Source organism: Clupea harengus, chromosome 8, assembly GCF_900700415.2.
Source record: "Clupea harengus chromosome 8, Ch_v2.0.2, whole genome shotgun sequence".
Lineage (NCBI taxonomy): Eukaryota > Metazoa > Chordata > Actinopteri > Clupeiformes > Clupeidae > Clupea > Clupea harengus.
Window position 1 is genome coordinate 11,972,873 of NC_045159.1, and position 26,333 is coordinate 11,999,205.

General features: G+C 44.8%; 1 protein-coding gene across 6 annotated transcripts in view; it reads left to right on the forward strand.

Moving 5' to 3' along the window:
* Positions 1-26,333, forward strand: part of LOC122128479 (protocadherin alpha-C2-like) — a 50,489-nt gene that overhangs the window by 14,419 nt on the left and 9,737 nt on the right. For 4 of the 6 annotated variants that reach the window (XM_031571880.1, XM_031571852.2, XM_031571879.1 and 1 more), the window contains exon 2: positions 24,794-24,852. In XM_031571880.1, the coding sequence (XP_031427740.1) occupies positions 24,794-24,852 (59 nt within the window). Of the gene's footprint in view, positions 1-15,907; positions 18,847-24,793; positions 24,853-26,333 lie in introns of those variants that run through there. The other 2 variants (XM_031571893.2, XM_031571849.2) reach the window with 2 other exon arrangements.

A 26,333-nucleotide genomic window follows, 5' to 3' on the forward strand; every position in this document is an offset into this window, starting at 1 on the left:
TGCTTTGTTAGTCCTCTTTCCATTGATGTTACATGTATTTTATGAAGTAAAAATTGTCACTGTCATACCTAACAAATGCCACTTATAATCCCATGTTACAGATGTTGCAAGTTTTGAGGCGCTGATCCGCACTGTTTCATAAACCATGGGCAATTTGATTCCCTTGCTACCACTCTTTTTGTCAAGCTAGGCCTATTCACTTCCGTTCTGTAATTGAACTCAGGAGTAGGCTAGACCAGGACTAGGCTAGGATCAGGACCAGGAGTAGGCTAGTCAGCATTGCAAGGAGGTGTGTGGAAAAGAGCTGTTGGCCTAGTCTGGTGCCGTCAGACAGATTCAGTTTTGGTTAGTGTGAGCGGGCAAGACTGCTTTGGAAGATAGCGATGATCCATCCTGAATTTTATAATATATTCTTAAACAGGTTGTCCATATGAACCTCTTAAAAATGTCAGTTTATGACTAGAGTGTTATACCTCCTAGGTTCAGGTTACACGACTGCAGTGTCAGCTGAGGTATGAAACTAATGTTAGCCTATTTATAAACTGGACACATGCTTTTGAACTTAACACCTGAACACCTGAGGGGTATTCCAGAAAGTGTGGTTAACCAAGTCTAGCATAAATCCTGAACCTGGGGTTGAGTGAACCTGTCACAACGTAATTTGAGTTATCAGTTCCAGAACACAATTTATGAATTTGCTCAATCAACTCTGTGTTCAGTTGTGTGCATTCGTAGCGAACCTGTGAAGACCATGACGATCATCTTTTGAGCCACGAAACCATGATTTGCAATGGTGAAAAAGTGTGTGTCATATCCTATTTCACGGAGGGGCTGCTGCAAGACCTCCTCTCCTCATGGTAAGCAAAGATTCAGAGCCCCTAAAGTCTCATATGGTGACATTCATCTTCTGGGAACAAGATAATTAACTTGTATCTTGTGCTCACAAGATAACAACTACTTCCCAAAAGATAATAACTTATTCTCACAAGATAATTAAATTGTACACAAGATATAAAATATCACTTTTGGGACTTCAATTCAGCCACATCAACAGAGGAGCAGAAGCAGTCCTGGCAAAGAATTGCAGATGGCGTAAAGAGTGAGTTTATTCATTCATAAATGGCCAAGTAACATAGAATATACCTAATCATATATTGATAGTAGTAAATATCTTGACAGTTACATTTTGAGTGCACTGTATGCCGCCCTCTTGGATGTAACAACCTGTACCATTTCAGTAGATCCAGTCCAGTCCAGTGGTTTGCAGAAGGACATGGCTCCAAGTGAAAATGAAATACAGGAACATTACACATAATGGTAAGATCTGACTTTGCATATCAGCATCATGAGTGGTCCTATAGGTTGATTCAATCACTTCATTTAGCCTATTCATTTGACACTTCACTGCTAACTTGAACACTATACATTTTAAAACCAACAGGAAGAAGGCAGAGGAGTGGGATGGGGGGCACTGCCGCCCCTCTTTACTTCTGTTGAAGAGCTGAGCCTGATCCTCAATACTGGAGGCCCAATTCTGGACTGGATTCTTGGGGGGGGGGGGGGGGGGGGGTCATGTCATCATAGCCTGCCACGTTCCAGGACCAAAGTGATTACATAAATTGTAGGATACTACCTTGTCTTATTTTCTCATGTTCTAATTACACATTCCATCCTGTACTATTTTCCATGTACTAAATCCCCATGTCCTCAGACAGTTTCTAAAAGCACCATGTATAAAGCTGTTCAACTCTCCATTTAATATACAGCATGGGATGTTTTGATTGTACTAGCTGTCTGTTCTCTGTATACTACTCGCAACCCCTAGTCTAGTCTTTATATATTTGTGAAATACATTCTGGTGTCCCTTATCTTTGCCTGAACCGACCAATCACCCTAACAGTTCAAGATGGTGTTCTTGTGCTTATAAATCCTCCATCATCATGTGACCCTCATACAGATGCAAGTCAGTCTTGTCACAGTTAGTGTTGTCTTTCAGTTGCCCACAGAAAACATGATTATTAATCCAAATAACAGGATGAAGATGAAGAGATCACAGCAGCTGTCACTGAGGTGGAGATTGAAGGTTAAAAGAGTCCCGCAGAGGTATATGACATGTGTTATAAGTATACAGGACAGGTGTGCAGCAATTTAACGATTGTCAGAAATGATTTGTATTCATCGTAATATAAGATCACATGACTTGAGTGAACAGAAATAAAATGTCCTCCATCTTAAGGGAACTGAATAAGGCTTCCTATCATCATTCTAGATGTCAGCAAAGTAGCTGTATAGAATCGAGTTCTCCAGAAACAAATTAAAAAACGGACAAGACAATGTATTATTTACAGCTCAAAATGGAGGACAAAAGGACAGTTAGGCTCGAGACTGAGCATCATCTTAAAGTGGAGGTCTAATGAGAACCTAATGTGGATTATACACATTATCATGTCATATCAATGTTAATCTTGTAGTTATTGCCCAATGATTGAGGAATGTAAGTATTTTTTTTTCAGGAAGTAAACCCAACCCAATAAACAATTTACCCAAAGAAATAAGCACTTTTGTATTTCTTTAATTAAAGTGATTTCTGGATATGAGATCTCTGACCACTGACAAAGCAGCAGCTTTGGTCATCTTGGACTTCAGTAACCCTGAACATAACCTGCCCAGTAGCATCTTATATTCAGAGTGTATGTTTCCATGCATACTAACTTAGCCTAGTTTTTTTGGAACCAAAATTCTAGGCTTACTACTTATTCTAAGGTTGGAGACTAAACCCACTTTCTGGAATAGCCCTCTGCACTGCAGCAGACACCGTATTACTCCGACTCCAGTTGTTCCCGGACAGTGCTCAGTCACACATGTCATACACAGGTGCTTGATGACCAGTCTGAGTGTAGTGTATAATGAAGAGAATTAATTCAGCAGTTGCAGGAAGCCGCTGGTCTTCTGACACCCATGTTTTATGTAGTGAAGCAAGGACGGATGAAAGCTGATTTTAGAATCGTTTGATTGAGCATTTTATTATTTATAGGAAATCAATAATGGATACATTAATCCCACACAGGCCTGTTAAATTTGAGGGTGAGGTCAGCAAATGTACCCCATTTTAAAGTGCCGACTTTGATGTGGTGTTGGCTATGTCAGGCCATGATCTAGGCCTACAACTTCAAAAGTCTATATAACTTTTATTACTCCAGTAGTAAGCTATCTAAAAGCATAATTACCCTTGACATTTTTTCTTTCTGCCCTACATGCCCCAAATTTAAAAAACCTACTGGCTGCCTGTAACGAGACTGAAATTTCTTCAGATATCATCAGATTGAGCTTGATCAAAATGTATCTTTTTGTAACCTTCCAAGGAAATTTGCTATTTAGTTGACGACATTTTGAAACAGTTTGAAACAGCAGTGTCGTTGATTTACATAAGCAAAGTCTGAGAATGTAAGCAGAAACAAAGTAGGTACACTTATGATTGTAGGCTTCATATTCTTTCTGTCTGTCTGTCTGCACTGTTTGTGTCTATACATGTCTCTGCGTGTGTTTGTGTACTGATATCTACGTTCATTCATTTAGCAGATGCTTCATTAGTATGCATGTTTGCAGGGAATCGAATCCATGACAATGGTGTTCTATCCGTTGTGCAGTATATCTTTTACATTAAGGTCTGTGCAAATGTTGCAGTCGCCACTCTCTATTCACATTCCATCATCTTGGTCCACGGCACACAGTAAACCTCCTACCTCCGCCGCACAGACTTCTCACTGCACAACTCTCCCAGCTCGCTCCTTAACAGCCGACACCCCCCCCAGGGTCATTTATTCCTGAGTCCTTGGCGAAGGACAGAGGATCAGCGTGTTAGGATCTGGGTCAGCAGCGTTTGGTTCTGCTTGGCCCGGCTGGCAGCGGCAGATATTTGGATTAGAGGTCTGTGGGTCTCTGGGCTGTCGGAGAGGAGAGGGAGTGGAGTAGTCAGTAGTCAGCGCCACCACCTGCATAACCAGGAGGGGAGTTAGAAGAGCTCACTGGTGGCTGTAATGAGGCAGGGTCAGTGTGGTGCAGCACTGCAGCAAAATCTCTCTCTCTCTCTCTCTCTCTCTCTCTCTCTCTCTCTTGCTCTCTCTGTCTCTCCCTCTCTCTTTCTTGCTTTTTCTCTGTCTTTCTCACTCTCTTTCTCTCTCATACTCTAACACCCTCTTGCTCTTTCTCTCTCTCTCTCTCTCTCTCTCTCTCTCTCTCTCTCTGTCTCTCTCTCTCCTTTGTTTCTGTATTTCTCTCCTTCTCTCTTAACCTCTGTGGGCCTTCTCTCTCTCTCTCTCTCTCTCTCTCTCTCTCTCTATTTCTTTTCTCCCAGTCCCTCTTTCCTGTCTCTTTCAGATAGGTAATCACTTTTTCTCCTTACATGCTCTCTTCAATGACACATTTCAAGGTGATACACATTACCAGGATGCTCAAAAGGGATGGGGGCTTATATTATTTTCCTTTCCTTCTTCATTGTTGCAATTTCCATGAACATCATTGCATTCAAGAGTTCTTAATGAACTGAGCTTTCTGTTTACGTAATAAGACCCAATCAAGTTCAATGCTTATATCGTTCTGATAGTGTTTTCATATAGCAAATCAGAGTGTGTGATCTTGTAAGTGCATTTATGTGTGTGTGTTATGTCTGTTAAGTTACATAACACAAGAATACTTAAATCCTGCATTTATTATAGAACGTAATGTATTTGGTATGATTTATATGCGGTAGCATAATACTGACTTGTGGGTTCCCATCAGTGCTTCAGAATATGTATATATCATCTCCTAATGTAAGATGTAATTTCAATGTGTGAAAGTGCGAGACAGAGCAAGTGAGAGAAAGACAGAAGAAGAGAGAGGAAGAGAGAGAAAGAGAGAGCAAGTGCGAGAAAGAGAGATGAAGGTAGAGAGAGATAATGTGTTCCCTGTAGCAATAACACAAGAACACAGGAAAGGAAGAATTTAAACTAGTTCTTTCACATCTGACTTGCTTAGTCATCAGTTAATTTCCTTAATTTATTCATAAAACTTTTGTACACATGCCTCAAACTCATGTCTGCACAGAATAAACCTAATGTATTATTACTGATACGTTCTATTTTTAATCATCTGGCAACTCCTTTGGGATGCTGCCGCCAACAGGGGGCTGGCAGTACAGAGATAAGTGTCTCTGAGACCAAGCGTTGTTTGATAAGACCAAGACTTCTGTTGTTTTTCTGTGGGTCCAAAGCTAGTATATGTCTGTCTGGGTTTTGATGATTTTTTCTAGGTCTGTGCACAACATGCAATATTACCTTTTTCTTTGCATAGTCCAGTGATCCTCCTCTTATACAGCTCATTACTGTGTTATATTTAATCTCTCTCTCTCTCTCTCTCTCTCTCTCTCTCTCTATCTCTCTCTCTCTCTCTCTATCTCTCTCTCTTTCTCTCTCTCCCTCTCTCTCTTTCTCTCCCTCCCTCTCTCTCTCTCTCATCTCTCTCTAGCTCATGCACAGATGCACAGATGCACAGATGCACAGATGTACAGATGTTTACACACACACACACTTAAACACACACACGCACACACACACACACACACACACACTCAAACACACACGCACACACACACACACTCAAACACACGTACCCACCTACACTCTCACACACATACCCACATACACTCTCACACACACACACACACACACACACACACACACACACACACACACACACACACACACACACACACACACACACACACACACACACACACACAGTGTCTGCCTTCTTTCAAGTTTATTTTCTTATGCTATGGTGAGGGTGATGCATAAGTGTCACCTCGTCTCTCGGTCACAAATCAAAGGTTCTGTAATCCATTATTCAGTGGGGCCAGAGGGGTTCCTCTCATGCTGTCACATTCACAGCCAGTCCACCGCTCGCAGCCCTGCTGCATATTCACAAACACAGCACATTCACAAATACTGTTTGAGCTTCTGTGTGGCCTCAATCTCAAATTCACAAACACACTTCTGTCTTTTGCTTTTGCTTTGTGTTCTGTGCTCACGGAAAACTTGGTGGTTCTGATCTTGTTTTCAAATGCGTTACACACAAAAATACAGTCTGGATCTTACAACCTGTCAGAACTGCATGATCATTGTATATTTGAATCCAGGACTGATGTGAAAGGAGTGTGATTCTGCATGGTTTATTCATTGCAAATTTGTACGCTAATGTGGAAATGAAAGTATTGCCCATCTTGGCTATGTGTTATTATAATGAGAGTAGGGTGCACTCACCTGCCATAAAAGGTCAAGTGTATCACAGCACAACCATTTCAGATGTGAACAAAACTGCAACTAGAATAGGTGTGATTTTACTATGATGATGATGACGCCTTTGATATAATATATGGTGATGGTTCATATAAGTGCAACACTTATTACAGTTTTTTCCAATCATTTTAGTTCTTGTACCTATACCATGTACACATTCCCAAAACACTTAACACATGGAGCACACCAGTAGACCATGTGAACCAAACTGTGGATACTTGCCCCTATGCTTAGATACAAATGCTGGCAATGACACCTTCTTCCAAAATTCATGGATACCTGTTCCATTCAATGTTCACTACCAGCAAAACACTGTGGAACTACAGCATTTTTTGCCAATGTTTAGATACTCTGTTCAGAACAGTTAACTTTCAGTTCAAATCCTTACTTACAGTAATTTAGACCACTGTAGATGGAAAGATGCTTTGTTTAGACAGACAAATAAAATGATATGCTTGAATAAGAAAAAGTATTCTTAATTTAGCAGAAAGTTTATTTAGATTATTTAGTTTGTTTTGGCTTGTAGACTTCTCACTATCTCTAATAGTAATAGAGTCTATAGAAGGCAAACATAGATGTAACTGTTCCTGAAAAGTTGTTTCCACTATTACAGTACTGCTCTTTATGTAAGTCATAGGCTATCAGTGAAAGACAGTGATTGAAGAATGCAATTCTTCAATTTACAGTAATTACAGTAAATTTGCCACACTCAATGTTGACATCTATTGTGAGAGGCAAACCGACATATCAACACTGTCTTCAGATACTTGGCTTGGATTGACGTATTTCCAAGATGCAATGCAGAGGAGAATGTTACCGTAAATGCGAAGTTCAAACATGTAAAAGTTTGACACCAAATGCAGAGGACAGAATGGATCAGCATTACTGTAGGGCTACAGCAGACTTCTAGTGGTATTACAGTACTTTGGTAGACTGTATCTTGTGTTGATGTATGTCATTTACTGCATTGGAAATACTGCAGTAAATACGCAGCATATTCATGCCTTTTTGTTGTAATGTAGTAAGCCTATATAGTGCAGTAACACATGCAATTCTAGCATATGGCTGTAATGAAACATATTGCAGCATTTTAAAAACCTTATTACTGTAGTCCAAAGAAGTGTTTGTCTGTGTGTGTTTTTTCTCTTTTTTAATGCAACACTACAGTAATCTATGCTAAACTGGAGGACACAGCAACATTTTATAGATGCAATTAGCAATGCTTCAAGTTGTTAGTGTTTTTAGGTAATTCTACTCTGAGAGGGAACATGTGTTAAAGTTACGGCAGAATTGATTGTGGTGTGGTTGTTGTATTGCATTTTTCACCAAAAGTGAACTGATATGCAGAGGTGTGTGTCTGTAAAGGCCACTGTGTTAAGTGTTTGGGAAAAGTATCCATGGTATAGGTACAAGAACTAAAATGATTGGAAAAAACTGTAAGTATACTGTAGACATGCTTTACATGTTTACAGAGTCGGGAAGTGTGTGATTTTTCTAAATGATGTATAAAGGTGTATAGGTGACAGACCTGATTTTCAGGATGCGTGTGTGTGTGTGTGTGTGTGTGTGTGCCTGCGTGTGTGTGTGTGTGTGTGTGAGAGAGAGAGAGAGATTTCCCAGCTTTACAGTGGTATCCATCCATGACTTTTGGAAATGACCTCATAAATTGTGTGTGTGTGTGTGTGTGTGTTTGTGTCTGTGTGTGTGTGTGTGTGTGTGTGTGTGTGTGTGTGTGTGTGTATGTGTGTGTGTGTGTGTGTGTGTGTGTGTGTGTGTATATGTGCACAGATGCACAGACATACCCTCTGTGCGCTCTAATGTGTGTGTCACCATCACGGTTCACTGGCCATGCATGTGTGACTATGTCTGTTTTAATAGGCAAGCCTGTTTGTTGCTCCTAACACCTCCTGTCGCCTGTCACACTTCGAATGACTGCGGTTCCACATTCCAGTCATGCAGCTGTCAGTGAGATGATTTCTGACATTAGCTGTCTGCATTTGGCCATTTCTGTCACTCTAGCATTCAGGCACAAGAAAAGAAACCAAAAAGGATCTGGTTAGAATATGGAAAAAGCAGTATATTTCCTGGGGCAGTGCTTTACAGTGGCCACAGATGAGGCTGCAGTTTCACTCAGAGAAAGTGAGTGTGGGAGATAAGGTTTTTCCTCCTTTAATCCTTAAGAGGCGGATCAAACTCAATGCAGTGAGCAGGCGGCAAATGAATTCCTGTCATGCGTCCCGCTGGTGCTGCGACAGATACTTTATATCTGCAGGCGTATCGCTATTATGTGGCTCAGAAGCTTGTACTTGAAATTCTAGGAAGGTTTCCTGTGCATCTGATTTTTCATATCTGGTGACCTCTGTGTGCCTCAATTGTCACTGAAACTGGCAATGAATTCACTGTGAGTGTACACATCATGTCAGATGTACATACAGGATGCTTCATTTCTACTTAGCTTGCAGATTAATTACATGGCTCTGTGGTTGGTGAGTGTGTGTGTGGGTGAGTGTGTGTGTGTGTGTGTGTGTGTGTGTGTGTGTGTGTGTGTGTGTGTATGTGTGTGTGTACAGACACAAGTAGTACTTCCAGCATGTTCTGATTTGCTTTGTTTAAAGCTCTTTTTTCCTGGTTGCTGCCAGTAACAGAGAGGAGATAGGTAAGGGTACATCTTTAAAGTCTACAGCATGTCTATTTGTCCATGGCCTTTAAAAACTGGCAGTGCAGGGGATTGTGTGGCCTTATTTTGAGTCTGGACCAGGCAGCAGATTGCAGAGTAATTCACTGGATCCCTGACTAGATTCCCAGACTAGCAAGCCGAGACAGAATGCTGTCGGCAGCTCTCTGCTGCCCTCCTCCTTGCTGCAGATGCAATGTCGTCAGATGGGCGGTGGCTGGAGTTCACACTCTGGACACCAGAGGGCTCTCTTACACCTCCATCTCACAGCCTGTCTCTCTCCTCTTCCTCTCTCTCTCAGCCTTTCCCAGAGCCTACAGCCCTTCCTCTCCAGTGCCTTCCACTGCTCTCTGTGCCTCCCTCACCACCAACCCCCCCCCCCCCTCCCCTCTGTCAGTCTGTATTATGCGCAAACCTGTAGTCTCTCATTCTCTCACACACTTGCACGCCCTCTCCTATCTTTTCCTGGTCGTCTGCATGGCCTCTTTGGCACTGAATCCAATTAAAATGGCTTCTGAGGATGCTGAGTGAGGACGTTTAGTATCTAGGGGATTTGGAAGAAAAAAAAGGGTGTGATTAGTATTTCTAGCTTCATTCGTTTTAATGGTCCTGCACTGTTTTTGATATTAGAAAACAACATACCACAAATGTGTTTGTAGAATCAAACCATCATAAATGCTGGCATAATGTAATGGTAAAATGACACACATTACATTCAGTCCAGATATAACATTAGAACGGCTGTCTGGTTCATTTTTGTTTGTCTCTTAGTCACCATTTAAAAAGCGGGAGTCTTCAAAAGTGTGTTTTCTCGAGGAAGCATTAGCTCGGCTTCGTTCATTCCTCAAGACGTTGCCCTCATTCACACTGTTGTGCTGCGGAGACAGCGAGGCGGCTGTGACTGGGCTGACCTCCTCAGACCAGTGACTCAGAGCTTCCAGGCTGCCCAGAGACTCTGCTGGACGGAGAGTCCATGCGAGGCCACGCACAGCTGGAAGGCTGCCACACACTGCCACACACAAAGTCTGCACACAATGCACACACAACACACAGCCGGGCACACACAGAGACACTTAGAAGAGACCCAGGCTCACTAATGTGGACACATAGATCTGGTATGCATACACACACACACACTCACACACACACACACACACACACACACACGCATACGCACACGCACACGCACACGCACACGCACACGCACACACACACACACAGGGCACAGGGCAGCACCTGCTTTTGCATGGCATGAGATGATACACACGGTCATCAGCTCCGTCATCACTGCCAGGGAGGGAAGCCATTATGTGATCTGTGTGTGACAGCAGGGAGGTTTCACAGGTGTTTGCAGGTTTCCTGTATGAGTTCAGTGTGGTTTAAAGGGAAGCTTTGTAGCTCTTGAGCCTGCGTTGTGACAACAATGAATGATATGCGGCATGGTGTCTGGCCTTTCCTGTCTCTTCAAAAGAACGTTGAGTGGTATTGAATTATGGCGCGACTCACTCAATATATAGTCCTTAACAAACATCACTTCTCCTGGCAATAACAGACAGAGATTTCAGCAGAAAATAAAAGATATTGTAAGGTTCCATGTAGGGAACACAGGAAGAAGGGGTGGGACACAGTCAGGTCTGCAGAAAAGATCATCGGTGCCAACCTGCCCACCATCCAAGACCTGTATACCTCCAGAGTCAGGAAACGGGCAGGAAAAATCACTGCAGACCCCTCACACCCCGGACACAAATTATTCAAACTCCTCCCCTCTGGTAGACGCTACAGATCACTGTTCGCCAAAACCTCCAGACACAAAAACAGTTTCTTCCCCCTCGCCGTCTCACTTCTGAACAACTAACCCACTGTAGCATATATATTTATATTTATATATTTATCCCTGCACTTCTCGCACTCTCCACTTCTTCTTTGCACTACTGTTGTGCTAGCCTGACGATGTCATACTCATAATTCCAGTCAGAATATGAGTCTGATACCGCTCCGTTGGACTGTGATTATGGGGCGTGTTTCAACCGAACCAGGAAAAAAAATGCCTCTTCGCTCAATTGGATATATCTAGAACCAATCAGAGCAACGTAGTATGACCATAACGTAGACCATGGGGCCAGCTGATACATTAAACTTTTACCGGATCCCGTAGGAAGGACGGCAAAAACATCCTTTCGATCGACAAATGCCTTGATCGCGTTTCTCTGTTCCTCTTTCAAAATGAATGTGCTGTCAATGTCTTCTAAAACAGACTCGAATTTCCACATTTCAGCTCTCCAACGGCAGCCATGTTTGTTGAAAACGAATTCACCCCAAAAGCTCTTTGGTGACGTGGTTGATTACGTTAGGGTTGATCATCTGTCCATCATCGTATAAAGCCCGCCCTGACAATTTGATTGGTCTATCTATCTCCTCACAGATTTTTGTGAGGAGATAATTTCTCCCCAACGGAGCGACACCAGACCGAACTTCCCGACCAAAAAATGTGTGGGCGTGGCTAAGTTCGTCTGGCATCCAGGCTACTGTTGTGCAACATTTCACAGCTACTGTATATAGCCATTCCGCCTTGTACATACTTTCTTAAACTCCTTAGTCCATTGCACTGTTGCACTGTTTGTTTGTTTGTATTGTATTGTATTGTATTGTGTTGTATATTTTGTGTAAGCACACTGAGAGTCACTTTACCAAGTCAAATTCCTTGTTTGTGCAAACTTACTTGGCCAATATTAAGGGTGTGTGTATGTGTATATGTGTGCATGGGTGCATGCGGGCATGCATGTGTGTGTGAGTGAGTGATTGTGTGTGTGTGTGTGTGTGTGTGTGTGTGTGTGTGTGTGTGTGCGTGATTGAGTGTGTGTGTGTGTGTGTGTGGGTGTGCGTGAGTGAGTGAGTGGTGTGTGTGTGTGTGTGTGTGTGTGTGTGTGTGTGCGTGATTGAGTGTGTGTGTGTGTGTGTGTGTGTGTGTGTGGGTGTGCGTAAGTGAGTGAGTGTGTGTGTGTGTGTGTGTGTTTGTGTGTGTGTGTGTGTGTGTGTGTGTGTGTGTGTGTGCGTGCGTGCGTGCGTGCGTGCGTGTGTGTGCGCGCGTGTGTGTGTGCGTGATTGAGTGTGTGTGTGTGTGTGTGTGGGTGTGCGTGAGTGAGTGAGTGTGTGTGTGTGTGTGTGTGTGTGTGTGTGTGTGTGCGTGATTGAGTGTGTGTGTGTGTGTGTGTGTGTGTGTGTGGGTGTGCGTGAGTGAGTGAGTGTGTGTGTGTGTGTGTGTGTGTTGTGTTGTGTGTGTGGTGTGGTGTGTGTGTGTGTGTGTGTGGTGTGTGTGTGTGTGTGTGTGTGTGTGTGTGTGGTGTGTGTGTGTGCGTGCGTGCGTGCCTGCGTGCGTGTGTGTGCGTGCGTGCGTGAGTGTGTGTGCGTGCGTGAGTGTGTGTGTGTGTGTGTTGGGCTCCAGGGGGGAGAGCAAGAAGGGATGAGAAAAAGAGAGAGAGTGGACAAGGAAGAGGGAGAGGATGAGAGAGGACACGAGATAGTGGCAGGGAAGGAGGGAATGAAATAGTCTAAAGAAGAGAATGAGAGACGAAAGGAAAGCAGGAGAGAGGGAGAGAAATGGAGTGAGAGCTGAGAGATGCCTGCGGCAGACACTCTGCCCACGTTTGCCCTTGCTGAGGGCACTGCCATTGCAGGGCTGTCTGTGTCAGCATTCCCAGATGGGTGCACCTCTGCTTAAAATTCAGCACACTTACATAAGGGAGGTCAACATAGCATAGCACAGGCAGGGATTCACTTCATGGTGTGGTTGAGTCAGGCAGGGGCCATTGACCAGCCGAGGCTGGTGGCAGTGCTGGGCTGGGCTGCAGGTCACTGCTCTGCCATCCGGTATGGTCACATGCGTTAGCTGCAGTCTGGAAGTCGCATTTCATCCGAGGCAACGTCGACTACTCTGGGTCTTCGTTTCATGTTATTTTTACTCACAAAACTGAGAAGATGGTTGGCAGGCAGGCTGACGGATGCACTCTTTTTCTCAAAGGCATGCGTGCTAAAACATTCACTCTCACACACACACACACACACACAGACACACACACACACACACACATACACACATTCTTCATCATTGATATGAATAACTACACAAAGTACTGTTATTCTCTCTCTCTCTCTTTCCCACTCTTACTTTTTCAGGTTTATTAGCCAGATTTTCACATGCTGCAAAAAACCAACGCTGAGCCAATTATACCACTCCGTGCTCCGTGATATCTTTTGGCAGGCCATTTATCAGGTCACTTCATTAGAATACTTTCTTTCCTTCCTTCCTTCTTCCTTTCTTCCTTCATTCTTTCTTTCTTTCTTTCATTCTTTCTTTCTTTTGGTTCGGAAAGAAAACCACAACTCATCAGGATTCATTCCTGTGCAGGGTAGTCATGCAGTCCTTTTGCTGAAATAAAAAAAGGGCTCTGTTCAGATTAAAGCAGCTGAGAGAGAAAGAGAGAGAGAGAGAGAGAGAGAGAGAGAGAGAGAGAGAGAGAGAGAGAGAGATGCATTTAAAGACATTGTGCCCTGGTGTTGGATGTTGGATTGAGCCTTGTGTGAGCCAGGTGCATGTTGATCGGTGGTGTGTGTAATTGATAGGATTACACCCGTCTCTGTTCGTTATCAGATGAAAATAAACAGGAGCGGGTGCCGCTGGCTGAACTCCATACTGTAAATGTCACAGCTTCCCTGCAGTCTCACTCAGAAAGACACGAGTTGGGAGATGCTGCCATCTTGGATTGAATGTGCACAGCAACTTATCTGGATTGGTAGAAATGTAGCTTGTTTATTAATTTTCCCCTATGAATTTCTGTCTGCACAACACTGTTTGGGGTTTTAGTGAACTCATTTGGGATGATGATGATGATGAATTCATTCCAGATGATGTCTTTGGTGGGAAAACAACACTTTGACATGGTTTCTTTTGAAATGTATGATATGTGTTTCTATCTGGCAGAGACCACATGCAGAGATTTGATTTTTAAATGACCTGCTGCTCACTAAGTGGGGAGCTGACCTCATTTGGTTGGTTGGGAAATCTGTGTGTTCAGTGTGGTTGCACAAGTACTTTTTAGACTGTGAAGTCCAAACCACTTCCCTCCAGTTCCTGGATTTTAAACTGTACACTCAATCAAACCTTTTCCATTAGGTATGGAGAGACTGCCATCCGAGTGCTGGCAACATTTTCTTTCCAAATAATCAATGTGATTTAAAGGGAGTTGAAATGCTTCACGGCTTGCTATGTTATTGTTGGTTATTTTCACTTTTGCACATTCCGGAAATATGAAATGATACACATTTACCCATGGAAGGTATCAAAAATATTGATTAAGTCCAGAGAAGAGATAATCAATATCAGTGCATTTACATATCCAGGTGGAAACAGGTAGCAGTGCATGAGTGTTCTAATGACCTGAAATCTTTCTATCTATCTATCTATCGATCTATCTATCTATCTATCTATCTATCTATCTAATTATTTCATATCTATTTCTGAAATTCTTGAAATATTTATATGACAGTGAATTTACTTCTCCATGTTTATTCATGTTTTCCATCCATATGCTTATGTCTTGGTTGTTTACCCAACATCAGCATTTACCTAACTTCAGCGACTGCCCTGAATCCTGTGACTATTATTCATGATTTCTGCAGTTTTCATAAACAAGTAGGTCAGTCATTAATACAGTGGGGTGGTGGAACAAAATGGAGATGTCAATGGAATTGACATCTCCATTTTGAATTTTTTTTTTGAAAAAAACATTCTGTATGGTAATGGAATGCTGAGATTACAACAACAACAACTTTAATAGGAATAATAATAGTACTAACACATTTGAGTAGAAGTGTGAAGAATTAAAACAAAAATAGGTAATATGTAGGAGAACATGAAATTGCCATCGACACCAGTCTGGCATTTTTAAATATCAAACTGAAGTCTTCACTCTGAGATGACTGCAGTTTATGTCATCAATTTCTAAGTGACAGATGAACTTACTCCAGTTTATTTTGATGACTGCGCGGGGAGTGTGCCCCGGGCACGCACGCCCCAATGACCCGGTCTGTCTACAGTCTAACCGTTGACACAAATATTGTGATGATGATGAAGATGATGAAGATGATGATTTGCAGAATAGCCTGCTTGTTCGACGTTCAAACAAGAACGCCGGAGGAAATATGGAACATTGTGAGAAACTTCTTGGCTTCATAAGCGACCTGTCACTCAGGGGGATGCGCCGACTGCGCTCGCTCTGGAAGAAAAGGCTGTGTGCGCGTCAACGCCAGCTCGGGCGTGCCACGACCAGTTGAAGAGGTGTGCTGCATTAGGCACGGAGAAAAATCTGCTCGAGGGGGGAAAATCACCACGTTATCGTTAAAAATCAAAACAATGTTCGCAACTTGAGGTCCCTACTGTGTAAACGTATAAAATGCATGTTTAAAATTTGACTGTAGGGGTTTGTCTCACAGCAGGGAGATTGCAGATTTCCTGTAATGAAAAAAGGGGGCACCGCCACTAATTTGGCAGGGCGCTCCATTGCCGATATTAAAATGGGAGGTGGAGCATTAATGAGTGTCGCCAAATTTACCACAATTCAAGCGCTGAGACGGAACAGGTAGCTCAGTCTTTGTTTTGAACATCTGCAGCTGCAGGCGTCGCACGCTGCGGTGCAAGACCATGCCCTTGCGCTGGTTCAATGCCGAGCAGACAGAGAAAAGCATCGCCGGCAATCCAGTTCGGTCACTGCTGTTCATTCCTGAGGTGCTGAAAAGCAGCCTGGTTTATTTGGGCACGCTACAGCAACCCCTCCCCCGCCGCTCTGCACCGACACCATCACACTCATCCGTGGAAGGAGAGGAGAAGCATGGGGTGAAACGAGAATGGGAGGGGTGCTAGATGTGAGGCGGGAAGGGTGGGAGTCAGCGAGAGAGAGAGAGAGCGAGAGAGAGAGAGAGAGAGAGAGTGAGTGAGTGAGAGAGAGTGAGTGAGAGAGAGAGAGAGGAAGCGAGCGCGCGCGAGAGATATGCAGCACCAGTGGAAGGGAAACACACCCGTCAGCGGCGCGCAGAGAGGGAGAGAGAGAGGAAAAAAAGACTTCACGGACAAAGGAAATATGGACGCAACTGAGAGGTATTCATGCACACTGAAGTCGGAACGGATATCTTTCACGTATTGAACATAAATGGGAAACCTCTCGGTGTACTTTGATGCTGTGGTCGGAGGTAATTTTCTGCAAATTAAAGAAGACGGGAAGCTGTATTTAATCCGTCTGCGCCTCCGATGATCTTGCAATGGCTGTTGCCGGGAAATGTAACTGCATAGAAATTAATGTGCCTCTTTCTTTTTTGGTACTGTTATTATTTTGTGGCCTTGCTTTTGGACAGATACAAATTTCAGTCTTAGAGGAACTGGAAAATGGGGCGGTTGTACGTGACATCGCACAGGATTTGGGCTTGGATATCCGAAAGCTCTCCACCCGAAAGATTAAGGTATCCTCTAACAACGGTAAGAGGTACATCGATGTTAATAAGAGCGGAAGATTATTTGTCAGTGACAGAATCGACAGAGAGGCATTGTGCGATTCGAGCAGTTCTTGTCATTTAAATTTCGAGGTGCTTCTTGAAAATCCGACTGAAGTGCACAATGTCGAGGTGGAGATACTGGACGCGAATGACAATGCGCCGCAATTCCCGAGGGACGAATACCAGTTAGAAATTACAGAATCGGCGTTGCCGGGATCTCGTTTCCCCATCGAGCACGCCCAAGACCCTGACGTGGGTTCTAACTCGGTTCGACAGTACCGCCTCAGCCCAAACGAGCACTTTGCGCTCGATTCCAACAAGCCATCCCTGAACAGCAAGCACATCGAGCTCGTGCTCAAAAAGCCGCTGGACCGCGAGCAAACGCCTTACCACGAGCTAATACTGACAGCCTCAGATGGTGGCTCTCCGGCCTTGACAGGTACCGCCAAAATTAACGTCCGCGTCCTGGATTCGAATGACAACGTGCCAGTGTTTGACAGTTCTGTGTATAAAGTAAAGCTCCTAGAGAACTCGCCTAAAGACACGTTAGTGATCAAGCTCAATGCCACTGACCTCGACGAGGGCACAAATGGCGAAGTGTTCTACTCGTTCAGCAGCTATACCCCTGAGAGGGTCAGACAAATGTTCTCCATGGACACCAACACGGGAGACATCCGTGTCAAGAGCAATGTGGACTATGAGGACACCACTTCCTATGAGATGTACATCCAGGCCATGGACAAGGGGCCTGCTGCTGTGGCAGCCCACTGCAAAGTGGTGGTGGAGGTGGTGGATGTGAACGACAATGTCCCCGAGATCGTCCTCTCGTCGCTGTCCAGCCCGGTGCGTGAGGACGCCCGCGCCGACACAGTGGTGGCGCTGATCAGCGTGACGGACCGCGACTCGGGCCAAAACAAGCAGGTGAGCTTGGAGATCCAGCCCGGCTTGCCGTTCAAGATCAAGTCATTCCGAAACTATTACACCCTGGTGACCTCCGCCTTCTTGGACCGTGAGACAATAGCGGCCTACAACGTGACCCTCAGTGCAACGGATGGAGGCACTCCACCCCTCTCCTCTCAGAAGACCATCCAGGTGGACGTGGCCGATGTCAATGACAACCCACCCAGATTCGAGCAGACCTCATACACTGTCTATGTGCCTGAGAACAATGCCCCAGGTAACTCCCTCTGCACCGTCAAGGCCCAGGATTCAGACGTCAACGAGAATGCCCGCATCACGTACACCGTCCTCAACGACAACAACCACGGCATCCCCGTCACCTCCTACGTGTCCATCAAGCCGGACACGGGCGTGGCCTACGCCCTGCGCTCCTTTGACTACGAGTCCCTGCGGGAGTTTCACTTCCAGGTGAAAGCTCAGGACGGGGGCATCCCACCCCTGAGCCGCGTGGCCACCGTCTACATCTATGTGATGGACCAGAATGACCACACGCCAGAGATCATCAACCCGCCGGCCAACGGAACGCGATCCACCGAGACGGTGCTGAAGAATGCTGACCCGGGCGCCCTGGTGACCAAGGTGCTGGCGTATGACGCGGATGCTGGGCCTAACGCCTGGCTCATCTACGTGCTGGAGCAGGCGTCCGACCTAGACCTATTCAAGGTGCACGAGCACACGGGCGAGGTGCGCACCACGCGCCGCATCCTGGAGGACAACTCCACCTCTTTTAGCCTGACGGTACTGGTGCGCGACCACGGCCTGCCGTCACGCTCCTCCACCGCCACCATCAACGTGGCCATCATGGAGGTGCCGCCCAAGGTCATGCCCGACCCCAAGCGGATCATCCGGCCACACAGCTCGCTGATCTTCACCAACGTCACCCTCTACCTGATCGTGGCGCTGAGCGCAACCACCTTTGTGTTCCTGGTGACCGTGGTGGTGCTGGCTATCGTGCGCTGCCACGCCTACTGCTCGCAGCCTGGCTCGTGCTCCCCGTGCTGCGTGTCTCAGAAGGCGCCCAAGGACGGCGGCTCGGCCACCATCGGGGCCAGTGGTGGTGGTGGTGGTGGTGGCGGACCCGGTGGGCAGCCCAACAACAACGTGGTGCTCCGCCGCGACCTCAAGGTGGAGCCGCACTACATCGAGGTGCGAGGGAACGGCTCGCTGACCAAGACCTACTGCTACAAGACCTGTCTGACCGCCACGTCCGGCAGCGACACCTTCATGTTCTACAACACGGGCCGACCTATCAGCGGCACCTGGGGCTCCGAGCGGTTCTTTACCGGTGGCAGCGGCTTTGTGAGGAGACTGAGCGTGCCCGATGCTGCGATGCAGGTGTGTCATCTCCCCTAAAAAGCATCTCTCTCAGTTTACCAATTCAGAGTTAAGTCACACATTCAGATATTCACTTAATTGTTCAGACATGTCCACATGCATTCTGCCTTTAGAACTAAACGTATTGCTTCCTAACCACCTGAATCCTGGTGGAGAATACAGCCAGCCAGGAAATGGTTTGCAGATGAAAGGCTGTTTAGTGCTGTTTGTTGTTTGCAGAACGGGCTTTTGTGTCAGAAATATTGAGTGATGACCTACTTCTTATTGAGGTTTCAATTTTTACAGGTAGCAGGTGGGGACTGTAGAAGGGGAGCATGATGGTGTACGACATGTAGAGAGCTTGTTTTTCAGGAAATCAAGGCTATTGTTTGACAGTGTCTGGAAATAACAGTGGAAACCTGATGCAGAATCTGCCACTCTGAGTCACAGTGATTTGGAGTAACTGTCTATGCCTCCATATGCAACAATTCTGTCAGTGTGAGCCAATCTATTTCACAAAATCCACATGCAAGTCAAATTCTTGCCAATATTTCCAGTAAATGTTCAATATATGGTCAACTTTTAAATTATTCAATGTTAACCTCAGCAGTTAGGGCCAATCAAAGTCCCTGATAATTAAGTTATTGGCCATGTGTAAAGAAACAGATAGAACAAGACATTATCAATTACATTTAAACATTTAAATTTGAGGAATAACAGATTCAAGGCAGACACTGAGTGAATGCAAGTCTTAAATATAGGCATTTCAAATGATATACATATGATTCTTTAAAGTTATCAGTGTAAGAAAACTAGTTGATGAATATTGATGTCTATTAAATTCTGTAAATTAGGAACAGATGGATGTCAGCAGCTACATATAAATAATTAAACACAACTTAATTTACTGTAACAATGTAGGCACTTATTAATATCTCTAATCACTAATGATAACAATCACAGTCTTACAAAGCAGACAATTGATCTGAATGTTTACAAGCCACTGTAATAGGCCAACTGAGTAGATTGTACTGGCAGGATAAGGCATAGTCCCTTCCTTTTTCGCAAAACCTTTTCCTCTACTTCAAATAAATCTCACCTTCTTGCCTAGAAAGATAACAGCATGTCATGGTCATGGATATTAGTGTCAAAGGACATGAAGCTACAAAATATTCATCAGCCATTCTACAACAAAATGGCCAGATTCCATATTTGCACAAAATAAACACTGTTTGTATATCAGCCATTATAGTCTGACTAAAGCACACTCAGTAAAAGTTACAAGTTGGAAAATAATCATGAAAAGTAGTATTTGAACTTGAACTTCCAGCTGAAGTTATTTATAGTGTAAATTATTTATAGTGTAAATCTTCATAGCCTTTGGGAATTAATCCCTTTTGAGGTCAGTGTGCTCCTAAACCTTCTCAAAGCCTATAGGCTCCCATGGAAGGTGAAAAATATTGTACATTATAACAACTATCCCATGTGTAGTTCCAAAAAATATGTTAGATAATTACTTCTTGATACAGTTAAGGCGTTGTTGCGGTTTTTAAACGGTCATAATCTATTCTCTTTAATCTATTTGTAAGATTCAGTGCCTGAGTGACTCACTGTTCCCCACTGTCTGCACTTGGGTAATGTGCTGATTCCTGCATATTTGGGCTAGGCCCAGAGTTGGCAAGTGTCTCTAATGGGATGATGACTGCCTTCTCAAATGAAGGTAGTGTTAGCCATTGTGTGTTTCGGTATGTATGTATGTGTGTGTGTGTGAGTGTGTGTGTGTGTGTGTGTCTGTGAAGGTGTCTGACCTTGTTCCATCCAACTTCTCTCACACTGCTCTTTAGTGTTCCCTTCATATTACTATCAAACATGAAGGCCTCTGAAGTCCCTGTCACAGGGCTGATGATTCAGGGATTTGCTCTCCTGTTTGAGGCTGTCATCAGATCTGGGCACTGGGAAGAGGTGGGGGCTGGGATGGGATGGGGGTAGTTTCCTCCTTGGTCTCCAACTGGCGCACCATATCTGTATGAGTGGCACTTAAATGGGCGCCAAATCTCCTCATTCATGTGTCAGCATGCCTTCCGCTTTACTGAATTTAAATCCACTTCCCCAAATCCACTGTACTTTGTGCTGTATGCTGCTACTTTCTTGACATGGTGCGAATACATTTGTGTATGTGTGTGTGAGTGTGTGTGTGTGTGTGTGTATGTGTGTGTGTGAGAGTGTGTGTGTGTGTGTGTGTGTGTGTGTATGAGAGAGTCTCTGTGTGTGTGTGTGTGTGTGTGTGTGTGTGCTATTTTATATTCCACCATATTTCCATATTACGGATTTCTTTCTCATCTGAAAGAGTCTTTATTTCTTTCTCTTTCTGTATTTCTCCCTCCCGTTTAATCTCCAAACTAAATTTACAAGACAAGTTTTTTGACTTTGTGCTTCATCAAATGGTTTAGAGTCAAAGAATTCACAGAAAACCCACAGAGACACACACACACTCACACCCTGCATGTGTGTGTTACAAAACCCTTCATGCTATATTGTATTCCACCATATTTCCATACTACATATTTGTCTCTCCCCAAAAAGAATCTGTATTTCTCCCTCACCTCGCGTTTGCCTAATTTGATGTCCAGAGCAGCTGCACTGAAGCTCAGCTCAGCTCACCTTAAGCTGACAGGCTGTAACAGTGTGCAGATGGTAATAACACAGCCTCATGCTCATCCACAGCACTGAGTGCAAAATGATTGGATTTGGCTGAAGAGATACAAGTAGAGGCCATTAAACACAGTCTTGGTATAGTCACACTTGCTTTAGTGCTGGCATGACAGAAATGTCAGCATTTCCTTTAAAAATGTTTTACTGTCTGTTTCATATTGTTGTTGTTGTTTTTTAATAGCTCACAAGTTGCTGCAGAATGTTGAAAAATTTTGGGGAACGAACTCTTTCAGAGCATAATAATGACCGAATTAATAAATGAGTTTGAAAATATGTATTTTGTTTAAACCGTGAGTAACATATAGCCAACACAATTTGATCTTCGTCAGCCATAGGTTTATATTTATTTACTTATTTCTTCTGTATCTTCCTCAACCTCTTCCTCTTCCTCATCCATCCTAATTCCTTCTTCAAGGATACCCAAAAGAGCTCTTGCGTGGGCAGCATGCCACTCACTGTTGAGCACTTGCAAATGGCAAAGAGCAGGCTTATGTTGGATGTCTTATGTTGGATGTACAGTATCTGAATAGGGTGTAATGATATAATTTTTCAATCATTAGCATTTTTTGTGTGTGTGTGTGTGTGTGTGTGTGTGTGTGTGTGTGTGTGTGTGTGTGTGTGTGTGTGTGTGTGTGTGTGTGTATGTCATAGGCCTACTCGGAGATGGTTTATACTTAAGTTAGCATGTAGGTCCTCTGAAGTTTGAAAGGCAGCTATGACATCACCTGATATCATCAAATTAGGTGACATTTCAGCACTGTTTACATGGACAGCGTCCATTAAGGACTACTTAAGAGCAGGGCATGCGTGTTAGCATTACCTGCTAAAAAATGAACGTTCGTTGCATCACTCATACAGAACACTTGTAACCGCAAAGATTCATCGTTATTGGGAAACCCGGCCCTAGACAGCAATGAGGCCTTATTAATCCCACAGTAGTCTCCAGAAATGTAGGCCATTTGGTGAGTGTGTGTGTGTGGGGGGGGTGCACTGTTGTGTGCTTTTAAGTATTTTTGTCCTTGTTTAATTGGCATGAACTCGTGTTTACTCAAACGAGCGGACATACAAGTCTTTTTTTTTATTTTCCTGAATTCCAGCGCAGTGTCTGGATGTCTGCTGCAGCTGACGTTTTGCACATAAACTGCCCACAGCCGTTGATCCTGGAACGGTTTGATCAAAGCGTTTCCCAGCCTGAGCTCTTATGAGCCAGTCTGTTGAACTGATCGCAGATCAGGCCAGAGGGAAGCAATGTGTCCCCATAGCCTTGAGCAGGGAGTGAGAGGTCAAGGTGTGGTCAGGGAGAGACAGCCAGGGAAGGGAGGGCAGAAGCGGGGGCGTGGGGTAACAGGGGGAGGTGGAAGGGGGGAGGGAGCATTTTAGCAGCGTGCTCGCACCCCCTCAGGGCTCTTTAAGTCCCTGGTGCTTTACAGTCAGTGTCGATTCCACCACACACACACACACACACACACACACACATGCGTGTGTGGAGAGAACGTCTGGAACAGAAGACGTCTGGCTGAGATAAGCGTGCGGGCAATGAAATTAACCTCCAGCCTGTGTGCGCTTCCCCGGCCTTGCAAATTAGATCCTCTTCTCTCGCTCTCTTTCTCTCTCTCTCCGATACTCCCCACTGAATTCACCTGATTAAGGGACATTATTTACCCGATTTATCTGGGCCACTTGCTAAAGCCTAAACCCCATGCTTATTCCCCAACCTAGTTTCATTACTAGGACAAATACAAGGAAAAAAAGAAAAAGCATTGGATGCAGACACTCTTGTTACTATTCCGCACTTGCTGGAATAATCTCAATAGCCTGGCTGCAGTTTTCACAGCATTAAAGTTCAACGATGTACAAGACCCACACCTTCCAGAGGGAGCTTAAGAGCTCTGGCAGAGGTGGAGGAGAGGCAACACATTTCCCCTGTCTCCTGTTTAATGAAGTGGGAGAGACAGAGAGAGGCAGTGGCGCAGTGAATGTGCTGTACATGTTGAGGTTTAATGAAGGAGCATTGACATTGAATTGATTCCTCTTTCTTTCTCGTGAAAGGGAGTGGGGTGGGGGGGGTGGGGGTGGGGGGGTGAAGAGGAAGAGGGTGTCCAGTTTCAAGGCATTGTCTGTTTTCTTAAGATGATGTCATCTTTTTTAGTGGTTATTATAAATTCATGAGACACAAAGGACTAGCATTGTGTGTGTGTGCGTGTGTATGTGCATGTGTGTGTGTGTGTGTGTGTGTGTGTGTGTGTGTGTGTGTGTGTGTGTTTGTGCGTGTGTGTGTGTGTGTGTGCACGTGCACGCGCGTGTGTTCATGACTGAAGAGTTTTTTTTGTCCATGTCAATTTATCAACCTGCAGTTAGTGACCAAAAATGAAATGGAAAGCCATCTTGCAAATGCATGGTCTTCCAGAGGGTGTCTTATGTCTTTCTATATGGGTCACTGTCAGACTGCAGCCCCTAACCACAGGCCGGCGTTGGGGTGGAGTGGGGTGAAAGGAGGGGGTTGTGGTTGCCTTGGAAAGGGCTCTTGCTGATTTGATTACCCAGAAACCCATCTGTTGTGTGACTGATGTGGCAGTAATTTAGCCGGGCAGCCTCTGGCTCCTCTATGAGCTCATGGGCTTCCAGCATGCAGCTCTCAACTCGTGCAGATTTACAGTGTTAGACACACAAACACTCACACACACGCCCACACACACATACACACACACACACACACACACACACACACACACACACACACACACACACACACACACACACACACACACACACACACACATACACAGTATTAAGCACACACTCACACACACCCTCACACTATTAGACACGTACACACCCACACACACACACACACACACACACACACACACACACACACACAAACACACACACACACACACACACACACACACACACACAAACACACACACACACACACTCACTCACGCACACACACACACATTTTCCTCAGTGACCAGCTGTGCTCCATCTAAAGACTCCTCTGATTCCAGAGAGTGTTCAAGGGTTCGTGACCGTCACCATTTTCAATCTCCACTGGGTCTCAATGACAGACTTTAAATCACAACGCAGATAGCCAAAGCCAGAGTCAGGCCCATGACTATTTCATGAAGCTCTACTGCTCCAACTGCTCTACTGATCTAACCAAGTCTGCTGTTTTCTTTTCTCTTCCTCTCTCCATCCCTTCTTTCTATTTTTCTGCCTTTCTATCTGTGGCTCTCACTCTATCTTTCTCCAGTCTAAGGGACCAAACGCTGACTGGCGATATTCTGCGTCTTTGAGGGCTGGAATGGCAAGGTAAGCATTTTTCACTCTTCCTGTCCTGACTTCACCCTCTCAAGATTTATACTTTGCTCCTAACATTCCTCCTGCAGTCATCAAAAGTGCTAGTCCACAACCCGTCCCACATTTAGATAGATAGGTACATGTAAGTTCCCTCAAGCAGAACTAACACAATGGGAATGCACTGAGCGTCTTTCACAGTCTTATTCAAGTGTGTTTCCTGTGTGTCTCTCCTCTCCTCTCCTGTACAGTGCCCCACAAAGAGCATACTTTTTTCTCCCTGCTCCACCATCCTGTACTATTTTCATTGCAGTAGTTTTGGATAGATGCAAACCCATTGCAGTTCTTCATTTGCATTCTGGTACTAACCTAGTTACTCACTGACTTTGGAACAGTTCTCATGTGGACATGGCCAGTAGGTAACAGACCAGGGGCCAGATGATGCTTACAAGGGCTGGGCCACATCCACATTAGTTCAGGGCCAAGTTAGCTCCAGCACTAGCTAGCTGCTGAACACAGACCTGTGAGACGCAGCACAGATGTTAGTCTGTGGAGGAGAAGGGGGTGGAGGCAGCTGGTATGTGCAGCCCTCTCCTGCCTGCCTGCCTGCAGACAAAATTGCTGCAGTGTTTCTGTGGAGAGCTGCAGTGGGGGTGGAGGGGGGGGGGGGATGGGTCCCAGCAGCCTCCCTGACCACCGGTAGCTCCTCCACAGCATCTGTATGACCCCCCACATCATCCCACGCATGGCTCCTTAGACAAACAAACATATACAAATTCACTTACACAGCCATACAGACAGACAGACAGACAGACAGACAGACAGACAGACAGACAGACACACACACACACACACACACAAATTCTCTCTCTCTCTCTCTCTCTCTCTCTCGCTCTCTCTCACACATGCACACACACACTGACAGAATGCTCAAACACACACAGCAAAAGTATACAAATACGCACACAAACAGAAGTATAGAGAAAATGAACATCCATGGACACAAACAGAGAGAGAGACAGATACCGGGAGAAATACGGAGAAAACGAGAAAGAAAGATAGAGAGAGACAGGGAGAAATGTGGAGAGAAGTAGCGATAAAGAGAGAGAGATAGAGAGGGAAACTGAAGCAGGGGCAGTGTTATAAGGGTGGTTAGCCGGCAGCTTGGCTTGCTGCAGTGTGTGATCTGGGAGATATAGGTCATCAGCATTCTGGGCGCCAGTCCCCCCAGATACGCAGACCTTCAGCACAAAGTATGAAGGACAAGTGAGCTGATGGAACGATGGGGAGCTTTCACAGCTATGCTTGAACACACACACACACACACACACACACACACACACACACACGTGAACACACATACATGTGCACCCACACACACGCATTCAAAAAAACTTCACACACATTAGTTATCACACAGATATGAAATACAATACAGTTGACATTACTGTGAACACACTTTACACATGCTACAAACAAGCACACATTTCACAAAT